General features: G+C 43.7%; 1 protein-coding gene across 5 annotated transcripts in view; it reads left to right on the forward strand.

Annotated features, from left to right (window-relative positions):
- Positions 1-236: 236 nt before the first annotated feature.
- Positions 237-22,078, forward strand: part of MAST4 (microtubule associated serine/threonine kinase family member 4) — a 583,079-nt gene continuing 561,237 nt past the window's right edge. For all 5 annotated transcript variants that reach the window (XM_032145417.2, XM_058433847.1, XM_058433846.1 and 2 more), the window contains exon 1: positions 237-901. In XM_032145417.2, the coding sequence (XP_032001308.1) occupies positions 527-901 (375 nt within the window). In that variant the 5' untranslated portion in view covers positions 237-526. The remainder of the gene's footprint in view (positions 902-22,078) is intronic.

Below are 22,078 nucleotides of genomic sequence, written 5' to 3' on the forward strand. Positions count from 1 at the left end.
TTCTGGGCTCCGCCCCCACCCTCCGGGGATCCCCGCCTGGTCCCTGTCCCCCGCGCCCAGGCGCTCCTGCGGGACCACGGCCTGCGCCCGGGCCGCGCCTCCCCTACCTGAGGCCCGCATGGCTGGGGGCGTCGCAGCCTCCGCCCACCAGCGCGCCTGCCCTGCCATTGGCTCTGCGGGCTGCCCGTCTCCTCGCTCCGTCCCGGAGGCAGGTTTTGCAACGAGAAGCCGCAGTCCCGGCGGCTAGGGTGCAACGCGGGAGCACAGTGGAGCGCAGATCGCGAACCCGAGCGGGCATGTCCCCGCGCGCTGGAGCCTCCGTTTGCCGCCGGGCCCGGGCGGCTGTGAACTTAGCAGCGGGATCCTGCGGCCCCGTCACTGCCATGTAGTCGCCGGCGGGGCTCCCTGAAGCCCGGGAGCGGCAGTGCCAGTGAGCCTGAGCCCAGGAGCCCGCGTCTTCCCCGGGAGGCGCTGAGTGCGCGCCGCGCCCCCGCCGCTCGGGAGACACTTTGGGCCAGACAGGGAAATGGGGGAGAAAGTTTCGGAGGCGCCAGAGCCGGTGCCCCGCGGCTGCAGTGGCCACGGCAGCCGGACTCCAGCCTCTGCGCTGGTCGCCGCGTCCTCTCCGGGTGCTTCCTCGGCCGAGTCCTCCTCGGGCTCAGAAACTCTGTCGGAGGAAGGGGAGCCCGGCGGCTTCTCCAGAAAGCAGCAGCAGCCGCCGCCGCCGCCGCCGCCGCCGCCGCCGGGAGGCGCCCTGGGCGCCCGGCAGCCCGCCGCATGGGCTCCGGCAAGCGTGCTGCTGGAGCGCGGAGTCCTTGCGCTGCTGCCACCGTCCCCCGGAGGAGCTGTGCCGCCCGCGCCCCGGGGCAGCAGCGCGTCCCAGGAGGAGCAGGACGAGGAGGTGGGCCTTTCCCCAGCTTGCCCACTCTGGGTTCCGGCAGCCGGGCGACCCCAGCTTCCCATCCTGCGTACAGGCGGTGGGCAGGAGAGCGCTGTGGCCTGGAGATAGGGAGGGACCCCAAGCGCTCTGCCCCAAGCACGGGACAACGATAGTTAGGATCCCCCCTGTGGGTTATTGACTTCCCTGTGGTTGTTACCCCCGTGTGTGTGTCTCCGTGTGCTGCCTGATGGTGTGTTTTTAAAATGTCAGAGAAGCAAACTCCTTCGCGTCTGTATCTGACTTGGTCGATCTGTGAATGGATGCGATCTGGACATCTGGCGTGTCCCCACAACTCAGCTGTGATTCTCCAAAGTGGGCGTTGTTTCCCACCGAGGCGCTTGGGCCGAGGAGCAGGGAGTTGAGGGGGAGAAATGGTGCCTTGGGGGTAGGAGGCAGGCGTGGGGTGGGGGGCAGCGGTAGCCGCCGAGTTGCACGCGGGGGTTTCAGTGGCGCCAGCCCCCTGGGGTCGCCCGCGGGTGGTTTTGGCGCGTCCCCGCAGCGTCGGTCCTCTGGGAGAAGAGGACTCCCCGCGCTCCCTCGGTGGCGCGGGCGTGCGCGCCTGCAGCTCCCGTTCAGACTTGTTTCCAGCGTGTCCAGATGAACGCTTGTCACCAAACCGAGTACGGATCGTCTTACCTTTCGCGGAGCGGGGTGGGGGATCTGTATCTGCCCAGTTTCCTGGAAGGATGTTTCTCCAGAACGTGTGGGTCGCTTCCTGACACACTGAGCATAGGACTCTGGTGTCCTCCTGGCTGCTCTGTCCGGCTTATTTTCTGCTTTTGGAGGACAGTTAAAGAAGTGTACAATTCTTCACGTCTCAGAGCCAGACTCAGTTTAAAAAAAAAAGGAAAAGATTGTTTGCTTTGGACGTTTCTTGTGGGGAAGTCATCTTGATCAGGCAGGGCCACAAATAAAACATCACCTTAACATAGACTTCTTGTGAAATTAATTCCTGAGTGCCAGTGTTGTATTTTCCTCATCTTGGATAGGGTTAGCTTTAGTAAATAATTGCCTTTGTCCCTTAGAGTAAGCAATCAGAGGCCCCCAGCCTGGAAGCAAAAACTGGATGTGGCACAAGGTTGAGAGGAGGCGAGTCCTAGCCTGGCAGAGATGGAACAAGCCTTAGCCGCTTAGCTGGTTCTTGGCCAAGCCACTTGCAGTAACCATGACCCATTCCCTAATTCCCCTGAGCCCCCATTGCAAGGATCCTGGATAAGTGTCTGGAGGCCTGCTTTCTAGAACTGTCTCTGCTACGGAGTGGTGAGACCTTGGGTATATCATTTCACTCCTCTGAGGTTCAGTTCTATAACCTGTAAAAGGAGGAGCTTCAAGGGAAAGTTCATTTTCACACTCATACTCCTGTTTGGAATCAGGAATTTCAGATGAATCCATAGCTCCATAATCGATCCTAGCGGCGGGATGTCAGGAGTTTGCTGAGTGCCTCACCCGCCACAGAGCTACATCCTAGCAGAGATGATCAAACCCTGTACTGTCCCAGCGTTCCTCGCTGATTACATCTCCCTTTCAAGATGAGAGGCATGTGCCACGTGTTTGCCCCTTAACTTCTGCCTCCACTTCTAGAGATGAGCACACTGGCACTGGGAAGCTGGGGGTGTACCCTAACTTAATGATTCACCAATAGATCCTAATTTAGTATTGCCGCTGGTAGAGAGTAGTTAGTTGCTTTGTTTTCTCTTTAGCTAGGAGGGTGCTCCATGGTAAGTGACGTGGTCTTGCAGGTGGAGGGGAGGGATGTTGTCGGGGAACTTCTGATCCCCATTCTGTCGCTGATTTATTGCCTGGCCTCAGGGTGACAGTGCTTTGCTTTGTTGGAAGTGGATATAATGATAACTTATTTCACAGGCAGTACAGTGAGAACTGGTTGGTTGAAACACATTTTGGAAAGTGGAGTGATTAAATAACATGGGTCACTATTTGCGAAATCTCAGAATTGCGTGTAAACTGATACAGTATTGCAATTTATTATGTAACTTAACCTGTGGCATGGGATGCTGGAAATTGCCTAGGAGCAAAATCTTGACTTGCTCTGAGAATTTTAAAATGAAATGAAAACCAAACCGTGTAGTTTTTTCCCCTCTTGTGGAGTAGAGGAGTGATAGTCTTTGTGAAAGGGGTTGAAGTACAGTGTGCGTTTTCTGGTTCTTACACTGTTGATGGTATGGGGCAGGGGAGTCTTCACCTTCACTATTTGTGGGGTTGTGGGCCTCTTTAAGGAGCAAATGAAAACTCTTTTGCCCCTCTCCTCAAAAAGCACACCAGAGGATTCAGGAATGCCAGGTGATAAGCACTCAGTTTAGTGGAAAGACGTGGGTTTGATTTCTAGCTCTGCCACCTTGACCAGTTGTGGGATGGTGGACCATTCAACTTCTGCAAATCTCAGCTTTCCTACCTTTAATGGGAATAATAGCAATAGAGTTAGGCATTTTACACATGCTATCTAATTTAATCCTAGCACAGTAGCTAACATATAGCATCAAATGCCAAGTAAGTGTAAGTAAATATTAATTTTTTAAGGTCACTTTTGATGACATTTTGCAAAATAGGAATACAAAGTTGGGTTATCCTGTTATTTTATTGCTGCATAAGTTATATGCTACCTACTGTCAGAGAATCGGAGGCTATGTCTACTTAGCTTATACTCATAAAATGGGAATAAACTGTTTTTATTTGTCTCCAGTTATTTTGTGACAAGGCGATGTGAGTGTAATGTTTATTGTAGAAAGGCACTGAGTATAAAGCATTAAAAGGCTTGTGTGCAACTCAAAAAATGGAAAGAGGTTCATTTAAAATTGTTATGTCTAGCTTGGGAAATTGATTATTTCTAAAGGTTGTGTGTGTGTGTGTTTACAGTAACTTATTGTATCAAATTTTGAAGAGCAGCAAAATTCAAGTTTCTAGTATATTACGGCAGTGCTAATTTCTTTGGCAACCTTGTTAAAACTATTTTGAATGTATTTAGTAATGTCGAGAGAGTTTGACCTATTTTTTACTTTATCTTACGGTCAATAATTGTATAAACTTCCAAAGTCTCACACACTTAAGTCTGCCCTTTAAGCTTTTGGTGTCTTAAAAACAGTAGTTTAATGTGACAGTAATGGTAGTTTTTATGTCAAACACATGACAGCTAGACATACAGCATGACTTTTGTTTAAGGAAACCGTATCTGACTTCCGCTCTTTCCCCAAACCTTTGAATTTGGGGTCCGTGTGTGTTGAGGAGGTAGCACACTTCATTTCTGAGAGTTAACACTGTCTAGATTGAAGGACTGTTCCCCTGACAACATCTCTGAGATTTGCCTTTAGGCATTCTGCCTTGTCCTTTTCCAAAACACCCTGTGATGATTTTAAGAAAGTACTTGGGTGCTGTTTGGTAACTGTCTCAGCAGACTGGCCGAGGGCAGAAATTTTGTCTTTGTAGGCCTAGCACGGTACAGTTGATATATTAGTAGGGGCTCAGTAAATATATGTTGAATGAATGAGAAAAAATGGCATCTATGAAAACAGTTGCACATTTGATTGAAGGGTGCCTGCATGTATTCATTTATTTTATCTGTTGTGAATTATGTTATGCAAACCTCTAGATCTCTTATCGAGAGAAACATTGTGGATCACAGTGAGAAACGTACAATTTTTTCCAGGTAAATTTTGAACAAAGTCAAATCACTGAGGTTCCACTCAGAATACTTTTGAAGAGACTTGTATATTAACTGTTACTGACTCCTTTTCACTGTGTTTATTAGAACTTGAAACGTGCAGGGATCTTTAGAATGGCAGAAAAGGGCTTAATAATTAAAAGGATTTCCAACTCAACAAGAGACAACCCATGCATACTCTGCTACACTAAGGGACTTATTTTGTTGGTATAAGTTAGGAAACGGTTTCTCTTATTAACAATAGGCTTACAGTGATAGGATGACTTTAAATTGTTCTATTAAGTGGTATATGAGCATGACAACTGCTTTTAATATTTTGGATGTGTGTATGGAGTGGGGGGGTTTCCCACGTGGTACTAATGCAGTAGATGAGTTTCTGGTGTTTGTTGGTTAAGACATTAATAGCAAAAAGCAAGCAAGAATTCAGCAAAGCTTTTCATTGAATTTATATTTTATTAATCACAGAAGCTACATAATTCTAAAAGAGAAGTAGTGCATAAATCTTGGCATATTTATTATTTAGTCTACTTTTGGACTCTACCAAATTCAGTAAGAGCCACAAGATCAGAAAATCAGTCAACCAAAATGTATTGAGTCTGACTCTGAGACATCGTCCTGGGCACAGAGATGGTTTTGACCCCAGGGAGCTTCAACTCTAGTTGGGGAGATAGTCACTAAATACATGATTATGAATTAATTGGTTTCAAAAAGTGGCAAATAGGGAACAGGCTGTGAGGTAGCATGTGGCTGCACTTGTAACTCACTGAGTCTGGTGTTAAGGACTGAGTCACTGAGGAAGTGATCTGTGAGCTGAGACCCCCAGGATGAGCTGGAGTTAGGTGGGGGAGGGCAAGGGAAGGACAGGTGTGATCCAGGTAGCAGGAGGCCTTGAAGCAGGAGAGAGCATGGGTCCATGGCTCTGAGAGGATTCTGAGTTGTTAGGTGTGGAGGAGAGAAGAGCATGACATCTCATGACGTTTGTTAGAGAAGCAGCAGCCGGGTCATACAGAGCTGTCTGGACTTTATTCTAAAGGCAGTAGGAGCCATTGAAGGATGTGAAGCAAGGAAGTGACATGATCAGATCTGTATTTTGGGAGGGTCAGGAAGTATGAAGCCCACCTGCTGGGAACTGTTGGTATAGCCTAATTGTTCCAGAGTTGGAATTGATAACCTGAGAAGATGTCCCTTTAGTAAATTGTGTGGGGCTGAGATGGGATTGTCCCTAGTAGCTCAGGTACTCCAGGGATATACATATACCTATGAAATACATACATATGAATACATATGAAATACAATATGAAAATACATATCAAATACTTTTGATCTGTTGAAGAGAACATCTTAGTGTTAATATTAATGCTACTTTTCACTGCCATACCGTTGTAACTCCAGTATTGAAGGAAAAACTTTATTGCCATGACGGGAGAGTGAGGAGAGGGCCTTGTGAATGCTCATTTCCAGAGTAAATTTCAGGGACAGATTTACCTGGGGTGAGCATGAGGGGAGATGATCAGAGGTTGTGCCTCTCTGTTGACAGGAAGTGTGGTGTTTGGGTACTAACATGCATTACCAGAGTCTTTCTTGAATTTTCCTAAAGAGGGAAAGGTCACTACCAAAGAACGAAGGCTTTTACCCTTTCCATCTCTGGTCTGAGGTACTCCAGGGAATGTCAAATACTTAACATTTTGCCAGTGTTTTAGAGCCTGTGACAAAGGCTATCCACTCAGACCTAGTGGATACAGTGCAGGAATTCAGGTGGATTTTTTTTTTTTTTTTTTTTCTAGTTTGGCTTTGTGAGGAAGGGCATGGAAGTGGGGTATAAAGATGATAAACTGGAAAAAGAATCCTCATAGGACGTGTCCCACAGTGAGAAGGGTCCATGACCTGGTGGCTTGGCCTTAGAGAAAGCTGAGCGGGGGCTGGGGGGGTGTGCATCTTAGAAGAGATGATTGTATGTTTTAGATGAAAACCACCCTGTGTGTTTTCTGATTATGTTCTTACATTCTATAGTGTTGCCAGAAAGGGCTTACGTTCTTTTTTTTTTTTTTTTTTTTTTTTGAGACGGAGTCTCGCTCTGTCGCCCAGGCTGGAGTGCAGTGGCGCAATCTCGGCTCGCTGCAAGCTCCGCCTCCCGGGTTCACGCCATTCTCCTGCCTCAGCCTCTCCGAGTAGCTGGAACTACAGGCGCCCGCCACCACGCCTGGCTAATTTTTTTTGTATTTCTAGTAGAGACGGGTTTTCACCGTGGTCTCGATCTGCTGACCTCGTGATCCGCCCGCCTCGGCCTTCCAAAGTGCTGGGATTACAAGCATGAGCCACTGCGCCCGGCCAGGGTTTGCGTTCTTTTCCTCCATCCCTTTAGAGATAGGAGCCAGTGTTTCCCTGCTCTGAGGTCAGAGTCTGTAGTGACTAAGGGGATAAACTTTGGCTAGGTTCTTATTGCTGAGGCTGTTTCCTCATCTGTAAAATGGGCATGTGGTTTTTATTCCTGAGGGTCATTATGAGGATTAATGAGGTGTTTTATGTAGAGTACCCAGCATGGTGTGTGGTGCATCGTAAGCACTCCATAATGGTATTTGCTACTATTACTGAGTGTGGAAAAGCTGGTTTATGCAGAGTATTGGTACCATCAGCACCATAGGCAGGTACATAATAAGCAAGAAACCTACAAGTCCCTTCCCTGATGGATTATGCTTCTAGCATATTTTGTTGGTAGTCCTGGCAGGCTCTTTCATTCATGAGTGGGTAGATATGTAACAGTTATCCCTTTTAATTTCATGGGCAGAACATTCCTTATGAGGTACTAAGAGCAAAGCTTTATGATATATGATTCATTAACCCTTCTATTAAGACACCGTTTCTCTTTTGCTCATGGAAACTGTTTTTAGTGATCATTATTAAATAATATCCTGCAAGACTTTATGAACATGTAAATTACTAGCTGCACCCAGAGATTTAGTCAGAAGGCAGTGTGTCAACGGTGTGCTGGGGCTAGTGACATGACCATGTACTTCATTTCAGCTTCCCAGAATAATGATTTGGGGGATGAGAAAGGAGTAGGAAGGAAATCAGGTGATTATCTGGAAGTCAGCCTTGGTTCATAAAAGCATGAAAGATGGGGCAAGGCAGATGGTATGCAGCCATCCCAACTTCTCAGAGGGGAAATCTGTTAGGAATGCAATAGAACTTTCAAAAATACAAGAACTCCTGTATGCAGATTACCTAACACAAATTCTGTTTTGTCTGCTTGGAACAGTATAAACATTTTGGTTTTTAAGACAAAAATGCAAATAACCTAGTAGCCCTTTTGATATAACTCAAGCTGGTGCAGTGATTGCAGTTCACTTCTCTTCCAAACAACTGGTGTTCTGCTGTGTGCACTTGTTCAGGCTGACATTTACACAACTTTGCATCATTTAGTTCAGAGGATCTTGTTCTCTTTTATGTGTCCAGTATTGTCTAGCTTCTTATTTGATGATGTTATTTTAGGTTAAAGCATACCAAAACACAAAATTAAGCAGAAGTCGGTTTCGCCAACAGCTGCTGCGCATTTGTGTTTTTCCCTTTCTTCACCCTTCTCTCCTCGCCCTCTCACCTGGTTCGGAATTCCTAGGAGGGATTGGATAATAGTCACCTGTGCTTCCAGGGTTAGGAGAGAAAGCCATGCCCTAAATGTAAAATGCTGGTTCAGGACTGTGGTCCTTGGTACAGACACGTACTCTGAAGTCACATTTAAGTTTATGGAACTTGTGTGAAATTCCTGCTGGCTATTCCAGCCTCCCTTAATGAAAAGCAGTCACTGCTTATTTAATGATTTGAATTCATAACTAGACGCATGTCTGTGAGACAGCTTATAAATTTGTATCCTAGGCCTGTACTCTTGCCAGCCCATCAATTCCCCTCTCAGACACAGTTGATATAATTTTGATTATGATACTTACCTCCACTGAACCTTTCAGTGCAAATGCTTTGTAATGATACTGGGGAAGGGGGACGATGGTAGGTGGGAGGGAAGATGGAATACTGACAAATTGAACTTCTTTTCTTAACTAATTTTATAGGCTATCACATGGAAAATGAAAATTTTAATGTTCTTGGTTTGTGCTTTTGTGGTGTTTTCAGTGGGCAGCAAGATCACAAGTGCACCCAATTTAGTGTGGGTAGATGACTGTTAAACTCACATCAGATGTGGGTCTTTTGGCCTCTGCCTCAGAACTTGGCTGGCTCCTTTTTTTAATAAGCTGAGAAGTTAGGTGTGTTCCTTTCTGGCTGGTGATTTTGTGCCTCTTTGTGTTTGTCTAACAAAAATAATCTCAGACTTCCTTCGTAACATTTTTCTTTTCAGGCATTTCTCCATACAGAGATAGATGTACCTGCTGCAATGCAGGAAGGGCCTCAGGGCCTCATCAGTGGTAGGGAAACTAAGTTAAATTGGGTAAAAATTGGAGGTTAAACTATTGTGTCGGTGTACACAGTCACTGAGACTGACAGTCACAAAATCCTCACATTTGAAATTACTTCTTAGGGCAGTCATAGCCAGCGAAATTGCATTATGGTATTGAAATGGAATGAAGTTGTGATAAAATCTATTTTGTGTATAAAAGTTCAACGACTAATTTCACAAATTAGTTTATGAAATAAATTAGTTCCCTATAAGCATATCTAGCTCCTACACAAGACAAACTCACAAAATTTGCTTTTTACTCACATACTTTTAGCTGGAGTGGCTTGATTGAAATAACCTGAGCCCTCACCTGGGCTTCATTTGAAGCGTGGCTCTGAGGATATTTAGACGCAGCCAAGAAGAGGAGGGGAGGATTGCTCTAGAGGAAAACTCAGCCCCAGAGAAAGAAATACAGAAAGGTTTTACTTCAAGAGGAGAGTTTCAGACGTCCTAAATGAGCAGAATATATACCTGCAAAACCCAAGAAAATGTTGACTTTCCTGTCCTCATGGCTGCTAGCAGACTAGTAAGTAGAAGCGCCCTGTTAAGTCTATGCAACCTGAGTTTGAAAATTGAGGGGTACCTGAGCAGGAGAGCGAATGAGAAGAAAATTACTTGTCAAGTAAGACTGTCCCTTTGCCTTACATTTTGGTACTTTACTGTTCAAAATACTACATTGGTAAATTTTAATTCACATACTTTTTTCTTTCCTTGGAATTGCTTGGTTATCTGTTCTACAGTCGTTTACCAAGTTTCCCCAATTGGCTACCCTGGTTTATTGTTGCTTGGGGAGTGGGACAGTCCCCAAAGAGCCTGTAAGACCCCCTGAGGGTCAGCTTTAATCCACGGTGATTCTTGGGTTCTCCCTTCGACGCATGCAGATTCCCTTTTCAGAGGACAAGAGATTAAAGGGAAATTACAACTTTGAACTCTTGATTTTTCTCCTTGGAAACCTCAATATCATTTTTGTTTTCAAGATTTCCACTTTTGACATTAAAACATTTCTACCCAGAGAAAGCTTAGCCTAAGTGTGTGAGCAGCCTGAGGGCAACCGTTTTAGAAATATCAGGTAAGACTGGGTGGGAAGAGTTACGCTAGTAGAGTAACAACGATGATAATTTTGTAACCTGCTAAAATCATACGTTTTATATTCTTTTAAAGTTATTTCTGAATCACCAGTTTCTGTGTATCAGGTTACCTGTCATTCCTTGTTCTTATTCTTGCTTCTTTTTTTCTTCTTCTCTAGCTATAGTTTTATCATCAGACCTTTAAAAAGAACACAACAAACGCTTTAGCTAGAAGATGGCAGAGAAGCCTCTTGTTAAACAGAATGTTTGGGGGCAAAGCCTTTTTTGGTTACTGAATTTTATGATTCAGAAAAGATTAATTTGAAGATTCTTTTTGTTCTCACCTTGTTGCTTACCTCTTTTTCTAGAATGTCACGGTATGTTTTCCTGCCTTATTCTGTGCTGAACAAGCTATTTTTTTTTTTTTTTAAATAATTGGACATCTTGTAGTGCTTTAGGGCTCTCTGGCCATCAATCATCTTTGAAAACTATTGAAGATGTGAAGGTAGAAAGTGAGTATAAAATTTTGCTGTTAACAAAAGTAGTTATCTTGATTTCTCTTTTCTCACTTTAAAAGCTGAAGTTAGCAAAATAAGTTCTGTTTTTGGAGGGTTGTGCTGCATTATCTTTGTTCCTGCATTGTGCCAGGTTTTGCATATATGTTGTTAATGTTTGTAGTACTTACAGTTTGCACAGCCTTTTCTCATATTGCCTATTTTCTATAAATTTCTCTTTGTAAATCTCTCCCACTAGTTTGTGAACCCCTCAGGTGGAAACCATGTCATATCAATTCAAACCTTGCAACAGGGAGGGTGCATGGCATATAGTGGGTAAAAATAATACATCACACAAAATTGCAGTTGAGACATAATGTGTGGCAAAGCAACATTCTGAATGTGAATTTACTCATTTAAATTAAATATTAAATGAGTATATGAATTTACTCATTTAGTTTTTACACAAGCCTTTTTGAAATTCAATTGATAATTAAATTGGTCTACACTACCATGTTACAGCTAAGTGACCCATTCAACCTCATACAAGTGAGGAGGAGAATAGTAGGGAGATACTGGGACAAGGGCAGCTTTGAGGAGATCATCAAGCCTCTTGGTCACCTCTGCATCCCAGAGCCTAGCACAGAACCTTGCATGATGTGGCACACAATGATCAATTGCTGAATAAATGAGGAGGATGCCGTTTAGGGGATAGGTCCCTCTGCCCTGAGCATAAAGGTTTAGATTGTCTGTAGAACTTTTGTTAAGGTTAGTGCTAAAACATAAAGCTGCTATAATCCTGGGTTTTAGGACACCAGTTAATGGGATAAGTGAGTTTCTACAAATGAAAGAGTTTGCCTGTAACCCAATTCTGATTTTCCTGTTGGCTTTGGGGAGTTGTATTTTGCCAGGACAATTCTTGGTTATTCATTAAAATCATACTTGTAGCAGTTAAGGCATTTTTGGCCACATGTTAAAAGGAATTATTTTGATTTCTGATGAAGTATTGACAGCTAGGTTTAACATATTAACAGTAATATTGGGCTGTACTCAGTTCTCAGGGTAATGCTGCTGTGAGTGGAAATGGATTGTAGGAATTTCATCAGTAGTGAAAGTACTGGCCCGGAAATTGGGAAATCTGAACTCCTGCCTTGGCTTCTTGCTAGGCAGGTTATTAGCATCTCTGATCCTCATCTGTGATGAAATAAGAGGTCCTTCTTAGCTACATTTTTTTATTTGCCTCTTATTACAAAATATTACCTTTAAAACTTAGTTTTCGTCACTGTACTTTTTTAGGAACTGTTGATTGATATTTTCCTCTTGACACACTTGGTAATTGGTGTTTTCTGATTTGTCAATAGGCACCTATTCTTCCTGTCCCACCTAGCTTTATTAAAGTATAATTGACAAAAATGTATATATTTATGGTGTACAACACGATGTTCTGATATGTATACATTGTGAAATGAAATGATTAAATCAAGCAAATTATATCCATCACTTCACATGCTTGCTTTTTTTTTTTGTTTGAGACAGAGTCTCTGTCGCCCAGGCTGGAGTGCAGTGGTGCTGTCTTGGCTCACTGCAACCTCTGCCTCCCTGGTTCAAGTGATTCTCATGCCTCAGCATCCCAAGTAGCTGGGATTACAGGCGTGCCACCATGTCTGGCTAATTTTTGTATTTTTAGTAGAGACGGGGTTTCACCATGTTGGCCAGGCTGGTCTCGAGCTCCTGACCTCAGGTGATCCACCTGCCTTGGTCTCCCAACGTGCTGGGATTACAGGCATGAACCACTGTGCCTGGCCTTTTTTTTTTTTTTTTTTTTTTGGTGGAGAGAACATTAAGGTCTATATATACATTCTTGACAGGAGTTCTCACAAGGATCCTTACTTATGAATTCTACCTTTCAGATAATGCTTATATAGGAAAATATGGGTGGACTTATATGTTCTGCTTTAATTCTTTTACACTTATTTGTTATGTCTCTGTCTGTAGCCCTAGCAAGTGTTGAGGGTACTGTCTCTCACCTCCCAATCCCTGCGGAGGAGTTTGACTCCAGAGGACATGGTCAGTTCTGTGTTTGTCTTGATGCTGGAGCACTCTGTTGTGTCATCTCACCCATTCAAATGCTAAGGCTTCTGTGTGGCTTTTGAAATACTTAGATTCTTTGAATAGTCATTCTGAGCATGGCATGTCAGTTTTAGAATAAGTCTTGTAATAGGCGGCTGGTAGAAGCAGCAGGGGAAAGCGGAGCGGGGAGAACGTGAGTCTTCTTCTCAGTACAGGGTAACTTTAGAACTTATGACTTAGGATCTTAACTGTCTGATCTAGGAGTGTCCTTTAGAAAATGCTGTGGTGTGGCTATCTGTTGAGTTGTTTTTGAAGTAATCTTAACACTAAAAGATATTGTTCCAGATGGAATCACAAAGGATGGTTTTTGGTGCCAGCCCTTGGAGACTGAATGTGGAATTGGATCTTCCTTACATTTTTTTTTTTTTTTTCCCCTGCAAATCCTTGGATCAGTGGCAGAGTCTGCAGGCTCCAAACAGAAGGACTTGGGTTTGGATTTTTCCTGCTGCCTGAGATGATTTTCCTTGGGCTACATGTCACAAGTCTATCACTCCTGTGTCCTAGACCAGCTACTTCTGATTTAAAAAAGTTAATCTTCTATTTAAAAAGGCTTGTAGGATCTCCATTTCCCTGGGCAGCCAGGGCTTTCCTGTACGTTCTGGACATTAGCTGCCCAGCCCTTAAAGTGGGCTGAAAGTCTATTTGCACAGTTAAATTGAAATCTATCAGAACTTGTTTTGTACCAATGCACTACTTTTATTTTGTTTTTGAGACAGCCTGGCTCTGTTTCCCAGACTGAAGTGCAGTGGGACCATCTCAGCTCACTGCAGACTGCAGCCTCTGCCCCCCCAGGATCAAGCCATCCTCCCACCTTAGTCTCACAAGTACCTGGGGCTACAGGCGCGTACTACTACGCCCAGTGAATTCTTTTTTCTTTTTTTAAACACTGGGTTTTGCCATGCTGCCCAGGCTGGTCTTGAACTCCTGGGCTCTAGTGATCCACCCACCCTAGCCTCCCAAAGTGCAGGAATTATAGGAGTAAGCCACCGTGCCCCGCCTGGTGTTTTTTTTTTTTTTTTTTTTTTTTTTTTTTTTTTTAAACAAAGACAGTTCTCAGTTCTGGACTAAGCTATTGGCGAGTTGTTTCATAAGTTTGTTTGAAAGTCAGTTTGGAACTTGGAGTGTATAGTACCATACACTTCACACCCAAAACTAATGGGTGTGAAGCCAGTCAAAAGAAACCACCATCTTGGCATGCATCTGTGCTTTAGTTTCCTTTAGCGCCACTACAAAGTACCATATATTAGGTGACTTAAGCAACAGAAATTTATTGTCTCACAGTTCTGGTGGTTAGAAGTCCAAAATCAAGGTGTTGGCAGGGTTTTATTAGGTTGGTGCAAAATTATTTGCGGTTTTTGCCATTAAAGGGCAAAAACTGCAATTACTTTTGCACCACCCTAATGGTGATTGGTTTTAAATCACCATTTAAAGGAACGATCTGTTCCACGCCTCTTTTTCAGCTTCTGGTAGCCTCAGGTGCTCCTTGGTTTGCAGATGGCCACCTTCTCCCAGTGTTCTCACATTTTTCTCTCTGTACATGTCTGTCTCTGTCCACATTTCCCCATTTTATAAGGATACCAGTCATTTTGGATTAGGGCTTACCCTAGAGACCCAGCTTGATTACCTCTGTAATCCTTGTCTACCTCCACATAGTTTTAAATGGTGATTCGGTTTCCAGATCAGCCTACAAAAGCCTAATTAGTTCCCAGGATGATAAATTCCTAGGAATGGGGCAATAGTGCTAGAAATGGTGAAGAAGAAAAGGTGAATTTTGAACCTGAAAAGCCAAAGGCTGTTTTACACCCTGTTTTCCCCAGAGAGGTTGAGTGATACCTGGCCCCGAGCATGGCCAGGGCCTTCTGCCTCTGTGAGCCGCTCCTGCCCCTTTGTGCAGTGCAGCCTCTAGCTTTTTGTTAGAACACGAGTTCCACTGGGGGTGCTGAAGGCATGTCTGTCTTCACGATAGTGTTGGCCAGTACAGCAGCTTCTGAGGTGGGTGACTGCACAGGTAATTCTCAACATCTGCACACCTAGAAGAGCACGGCCCTACCCTCCTAGGTGTTCTGAGTGAGGGAACAGGTAAGCTGGAAGAAGGAACCCACACATTCAGCCTTCACTCCCAGCCACGTTGTGGCTCTGGGGAGCCTCTTGAAGACATGGCCATGATCTTTCTTTGTCTTTAGGACATCTTCATTGGATGCCCAAGACTCCTTCACAAATGGGGGCAAATAATTTTAACACAAAGCTAAATGTCTCCTACTGCTTTTCAGCTCACTTCTAACAAGAGATGCTAGTGAAGGCTCAGAATTTAAGACACAAAGCGGTCACTTCAGAAAATCCATCAGAATGCCTTCAAAAATAAACCAAGTGCTATTACTAGAAATAGTTACAGCCAAGGGCCGTTTGTCCATAACATTTTTTTCTTTGTGTAACAGAATTTCTTTATGCAACACGTTCTAATTTGCATGTTGTCTCCTCACCAGCAGACTTTAAGACTTTAAATTCTCTCATGGTTTTTCTTTGAGTTTAAACTCAGATAGTGGGATAGCTGCTGTAGATGAGGCTTTAAATAATTGCTACATGTCCTTGTTCCAGTGGCGACCTTACACTCAATTGTGTGTTTTTAGGCGCCTCTTTGTTTTTGGAACTCAGACCCACAGAGTTTGTGGACGGATGTCTGCATCATTTCAATGTTTTTATTTATTATGCTGCAAGCTGCTGGTTTTCTCTCCTCTTATCCGATTCCTCTTTCTATCCTTTCATGAAAGGGTTAATGCTGCATTGTGGAGTTAGTGCAATTTGTTCTTCTAAGAGATGGCAAAGGCCCCATCAAAGTAGTCTATAGTCAAGTTCTAGCAATGAGAGTGATTCCTTCAGAGCCTCTCTTGATATCTCTTTAGGGATCTTCTGTGGTATTTAAAAGGAAAGTGAAATATGGGTTTTAAAAAATGATAAGTACAGTCTTACCAGTTGATTTCATAATGAGAGGTGTAAGCCATTGCTGGAATACATCGGAAGGTGCTCGCTTTGTACTCTTGAAAAACCTGTAATCAGATGGGCGCTGTCTTGAATTGTTAAAATACTGTTACCTGCAGTTTTTAGAAATTTATTTTGACATTTAAGGACATCTAAAGATGTATATTTAATTACTACTGCTGCTTTCTTTTCATTTGAATGAAAAGTGGTGGATTATATAACAATTGCCACTAAGATAAGTTTTCTTAAATCTGAGTGTCATGGATGTTCAAAATTTTGTTTCTAAATGTGTAATACAGATTAATAACTTAAACTGTTAGATCTTGGGCAGTCAGAATAATTTGAATTTTGAGGGGTAGCTTTAACAGCTTCCCATTTAGGATGTCCTAGAAAATGAGGGCTTGATTACAGCAAGGTTTTGTGTGTATGGCTTGTTTTAACCCAAATTTGCAGGCTGGAGCTATATCTCTGGCAGTGTTTAAAGTACTGGGGAGGTGAGTGGGTTGAGCCAAATCAACTTCTGAGGTTTAGGCTTCTTTTTTGCAGTGTTTCTTTTTCTTTCCCTTGCCTGCTCACTTGAACATCTGAAGGGCAGAAAAGGAGGAAATATTGTTAGAGTACTGAGTGGGTGAAACGTAGGGTCCTGGAGAGCAAGGGTGTTATCTTTGCACTGTTTCACATGACGAGTGCTGGTGAAGACTCCCTTATTGGTGGTGAGGTTTGGGACTCCCCTCAGTACCCTGGCTGCTGCCAAGTCGGCTTGCTCTGGGGGTAGAGCTGGTGTGAAACTGCCAGTTCTTTTTCTTTGTCAAGTCTACAGGTATTGAACCTTGCTACTTTCAAAGGGCTGTAGGAGTTGGTGGGTGGGGAGGGAAGGAAGATGCAAAAGAAAGAATAGATCTGGTCAGTGCCTAAAGCAGCCTGTAGTTGGATTAGGAGACAGAGCACACACACTGACTTGACCTGAATGTGCATAGTACACTATCAAGTGAACAATGTGAGTGAAGCTGAAAGTGCCTACGGGGAGGGAACCAACCTGATGGATTTATCTGTAAGTGGATTTTCCATGGTGCCTTGACGATTTTAAGCATTGGAAAGAAGAAAAGGAGGAGGTCATATCAGATTTAAATTATTTGGCCTATCAGATATCTTTGCTATAAATAGTTACAGTCTTAAGAAAGTCTTCTGCTTTTCTCTTTAAAAGTCATATTTAGGAGAAATATAATTGACAGGTTGTGTTTTACGTATTTTATAGGTAATTTTGTGTCTAATTAAAAATTACTGAAACAACATACTATGAAGATTGTAATGTTTTCTCTATTACCAGCTTATTTATGGCTTTGTATCTTATCAAGAGTACTGTTTTTTTAAAAAGATTTGTATCTTGCTAGGTAATTAAACAATGTTTACAATTAATATGTTTATATTTAAATAGAGACAGGGTCTCGCTGTGTAGCCCAGGCATTCTTGAACTCCTGGCCTCAAGCAATCTTCCTACCTCCCAAAGTTCTAGGATTACAGGTGTGAGCCAGTGTGCCCGGCACAATTAATACCATCTAAGTCATTATCTAAGGAACTCTTCGTTTCTGTTTGTTGTGGGGCCAGACTTTGGGAAGAAGTTATGTTTGATAAGAATTTATCAGATAACCCATTTTGTTTTGTAATATCTCTTTGGGATAGCATTTTCTTCCCCTGCTTTGGGATGTCTTTTGGTTACTCATTACTTGAAATTTGCCAAATTTAGGGTGGTGATGATTTTGGCCCAATTAGAATTTCAAACACCACTTCTGTCTCCCCTAGAGTATAGTTGGAAAAACTTCTTCAAGGAGAAACTCTCAGCCCCTGAGTTCTTGGCAGGAATCGTGGCCCCCATCACAGTGGAGCCCCCCTACGTGGGTGAGGTCTTGATGTCCTTGTGGCCAGGCTGCCCCAGGCCCCAGGAGCTTTCTGAGACCTCTGAGCTGTGTGGACTTGGGTGGCTGTTCTCAGCAGCCACAGAATAACTGGTCTTATAAAGCAGAGCCTGTGATTTTATAAGGTAGTTTCTCCGGGCTTCAAACCTTCAGGGTGGCTAATTCTTGGTGTTTGCAGGTGGAGAGGGAAGTTAACCTACTGAGGAAAAACCTAATCTGTTAAACAAAAAAAAACTTCCGGGTTTTATATGTCTCTATCAGTATTCTATAAGCATAGGGGAAAAATTCCTTCCTCACAGAGTTAGTGGATGCCAGTCATGGTTTATTGGTATGGGGCCATCTGTGGCAGTGTGGCTGCTCCCAAAAGCCATGCAAATTTATAAAGCAAGGCAGCCAAGGGGACTGGTGAAAATGAGTTTATAGCATGAATGGGGAACACTTAAAGGAGAAGGTGCTAGGTATAAATGTCTAAGCCAGGATGGAACAATTAGGGCAGTTCAGCTTTTATAATTAACATTAAACTCCCAAAGGAACTTCTCTTTCACCCTACTTACTCTTCCCTGGCCCGTCACATCTTATCCTTCACCTTTCCCTCAGGAAAAATAACTATGAAAACAGTCTGTGAGGCCCCGCGTGGGTGTCTGGCCAGTTCCACTACTTCAAAGATTCTCTGTCTCAGTTATTTTTATTATAACCACAGTGTGTACTCGGGACTTTTGAAATTTGTAGCTACAACCATGCTATTAATCTTAACTTTAAAAACTAAATATTCATCCTCTCTACCTGGAGCTCACAGACAACCTAGTACATGCATGAAATGATAGAATAGAAGCTATTCCTGAAGACTTTAGTCTTGGGGTATGTGAAGCCAAGGAGTTTATCGGCCCTTATTGAATTGGTATTTGGAATCTCTAGAATTCTTTGAGTCTTGATGAGGGCCATGAGATCCCAATCTTTGGATTAAGTTTTGAGAAGAATTCTATTGGAGATTTTCTGTGTTGCATAAGAGACCATTTAAGGGACTCTCAATTTTCTCGTTCCCTGGAGAGTAAGTTCCCTCTTGTCATTTGAACTGGCGGATTTCTTTTGTGCCAAAAAGAGACAAAAAGACATGGTATTTCCTACACCTCCCAACGTGATGGGGCTGCCAGGATGCAGGTTTGGGGAGAGCAGGGACCTCATGGGACACATGCAGGGAGAGATCTATAGTTCCCTCGTGTTGGGAGGTGGTGGGGTTCCCCTGCTGGAGATGTTTTTGTCTGCAGCGAAAGACAAGGCATCCTTTCCGATGCTTTGTTTGGGGGTGGGGCACATGTGGCAAAATAATCTTTTCTGAGCTGTTAAATCTGGGTCTTTCACTTTGTGTCGTCTTTTTCTGGTATTTCACACAGGAACCAGGACCCTCGTAAGGCCTTGCCTTGGGGATATTTGCCTGGCAGGAAACTGAAGCAGTTTGAAGTTGAGGCTCCTCTCAGTTGCTTTGTAAAAAGTTTAAACCTACAGAAGAGAGAATGCTGTGTGTCCTGGTGTGGAGGGTGGTTTGTTTGTTTTGAGGGAAGAGAGAGAAAGTGAGCAGATTTACCTGGGCCAGGAAGGGAGTCAAGATTAGTGGGTCCTGGATTACAGGGGTTGGGGCCCAGTAAACCTTTTGGTGGCAGCATGAGGCAACAGACGACATTGGCTACTTGGTGGATCTGGGGAGGCTGGACTTTAGACACCGGGTTTCCTGCCTGGCAGAGGTTCAGGTGCCATAGAAGTACAGATATGCTGATTTTACTGGCCTGTGGGTGACCATGAGGATTTTGGCAGCAAGCACAACAGGCTAGAGGCCCTTTGCTTTCTGTGACATCCCAGGAATAGCTCTGAGGGATCAGTGTCTACCATAGGCCTTGGAATCAGAATGAGTTTGATATCAAGAGAAAAGTGGCCAGGCATGGTGGCTCACACTTGTGATTCAAGCACTTTGGGAGGCTGAGGTGGGAGGATCATTTGAGGCCAGAAGTTCAAGACCAGCTGGGCAACATAGTAAGACCCAGTCTCCCTTAAAAAAAAAAAAAAATAGCTGAGTATGGTGGTTCATGCCTGTAGTCCCAGCTATTTGGAAGGTTGAGACGGAGGATTGAGCCCAGGAATTTGAGGCTGCAGTGGGCTGTGATGGCACCACTGCACTGCAATCTGGGCAACACAGCGAGATCCTTGACTCAAAGAAAGAAAGGAAGTATTGAGATCCAGACAGACTGAAAAGGATCTCTTATCTCAAAGGTCATGTTTTTCCTTCTATCCCTCCCATTTGCCTGCCCTCAGCAAGGTAGTTGCTTCTTGCATTTGGGTATTACCCAAAGGTCTGTTAATGAACTTACCCTTGCCGTGTTGTGATGTTTTCTCCCCTTTCCAGTCTGCGAGCTACATGAGAGCAGAGCCCTTGCTTGTGTTATTCATCTTCATAGCCACAGCAGTTGCCTCCCAGTATGCAATAAATTTTTGTTGAACAAATAAATGCACAGAAGAAAACTTTATTCTGTAGCTTAAGGGAAGTTGAAGCTCTGAAACAAATGCCAGCCACTCAGAGACTGATAGAAGAAGAACTCTAGGAAAGAGGTCCCTCACTTTACCACGTGGATCACAGGCAGGTGTGGTGCATGCATTTTTCACACTCAGTCCGTGTGACTCCCTTACCCCCCAACCAGCCCCTATCAAGGTGAGCAGTTCAGAGTTGGATTCAAAGAAGAGATGTTTTAAATTTTTTTCCCTTAAATGTTAAGTATGATATGTTCAAATAATACATAGGAATTAGTTTCTAGACGTCTGGCGTTCTAGCTGGCCAGTTGTCACCCATTAGGCAGAACTGTCTTGAATAAGACCAGCTCAGGCTGGCTGGACATCTGGAGCAGGTGTCTCAGGGCTCCTAGTTCTCTTCCCAAGGGCCTTCTCAGAGTGCTGGTTTAGGAGGATGAAGCCCAGAGCAGGCCTCTTCTGGACTGGACTGGAAGGTGAAGGGCTTCTCTTCTGGACTGACAAGTTCTGTAAAACCCCCAAGAAGCCAGGGTTTTGCTTTCTCAAGTTCCTGAACAGCAGCTGGCCGGGGCCTCTGTGTGAAGGAACAGCTTAAGAGAGTGCCTGGACACTGCACACTCTATCTTCTGAATAGGCACACATTTGAAAATGTTTGCAAAAGCAAATTCTGGACAAGAAGAGTAAGACTTCCTCATGTAAATATTAAGTACTGCCCCTTTCTTTCCTTTTACTAATAAGTTTCCCCGACAGCACTGCTTGCTGGCAGCTCTTCTCTACAATTGGTTGTTGAATTGCAATGCTCAATTATCTGTGTAATAACATACTATAAAAACATAGAAAGCCAGGAAAAAATGGTTTTAACTAAAGTGGTTGAGCCTTGAAAAGAGACATCTTGCACTTTCACATCTGGACTGAAAGGAGAACATTAAATCTGTCATTAATGATTTAATTGATTGGATTTTTTTCTAAAAGGTAAAGGAAAGCATTAAAATAGAGTATGAGGCACTCAAATTACCTTCAAATACAACCAGGAGCAGTATCTCATTAAAATGTTTGGGTTTTCTGATGCCATTAATGAGAAGTGATTCTCTGTGGCTGTTTAGCTTTTGAAAATGTGGCTACTGCATCGTAGCATGCTGTATGCCTCCAAGAAGGCCAATGCTGAGCACTGCACAGTTGCTTTATGTGCATTATGGCATTTAATTCCATCCTCAATCTTGCCAGTAAGGTGGGGAATATCGCCATTTCCGGGTTAAGGAAAGTGAAACTTACAGAGGTTAAATTTACTCATGATTCGTGTGATTTCTAAACCAGTGTTCTTTCACACTTTGGGTCATTAAAAGCAGAGAGGGGTTTTCTCATGAATGGACGTATCAATTTATTAACAGTTACTTTTAAAAATGTAAAAGATTATGTAGAGCGTAATTGCTGAGCTGTGCCTGAATTCCTGGCTCACAAAATTGTGAGTGAAAATGAAACAGTAGTGGTTTTAAGCCTCTAAACTTTGGGACAGTCTGTAGCACCCAGTAGATAACCATACCCTTTGTTCTTTCTGTTCCTCTTGTCCACATGCATGCTCACCCTCTCTCCACAATCCACCCCTCCCCATGGTACCCGCTTGAGAAGCTTACCATAGAAGCACAGATTTGGAAAGGCCAGTGACCATTAACAAAGTAAAACATCAACGCATACTAATAAAGGGAGAAAGACAATGCCCAGGAAGGCCAGGAATGCAATAAGCAGAATATTTAGCTTGTGTTCCTGGCTGGGGTTGGATAGGGAACTAGGTGCTAGGACAGTATTTTTGGTCCCTGCTTTGACTCCATTGGAATCCCCTATGGAGCTTTGACATTGTCTACACTGGGAGACCCTGATTCTGGGAGGAATCGGGGAGGCCCCTGACTCTGTGTCTGTGTGTGTTAAAGGC

Source organism: Hylobates moloch, unplaced genomic scaffold (genome assembly GCF_009828535.3).
Source record: "Hylobates moloch isolate HMO894 unplaced genomic scaffold, HMol_V3 SCAFFOLD_23, whole genome shotgun sequence".
NCBI lineage: Eukaryota > Metazoa > Chordata > Mammalia > Primates > Hylobatidae > Hylobates > Hylobates moloch.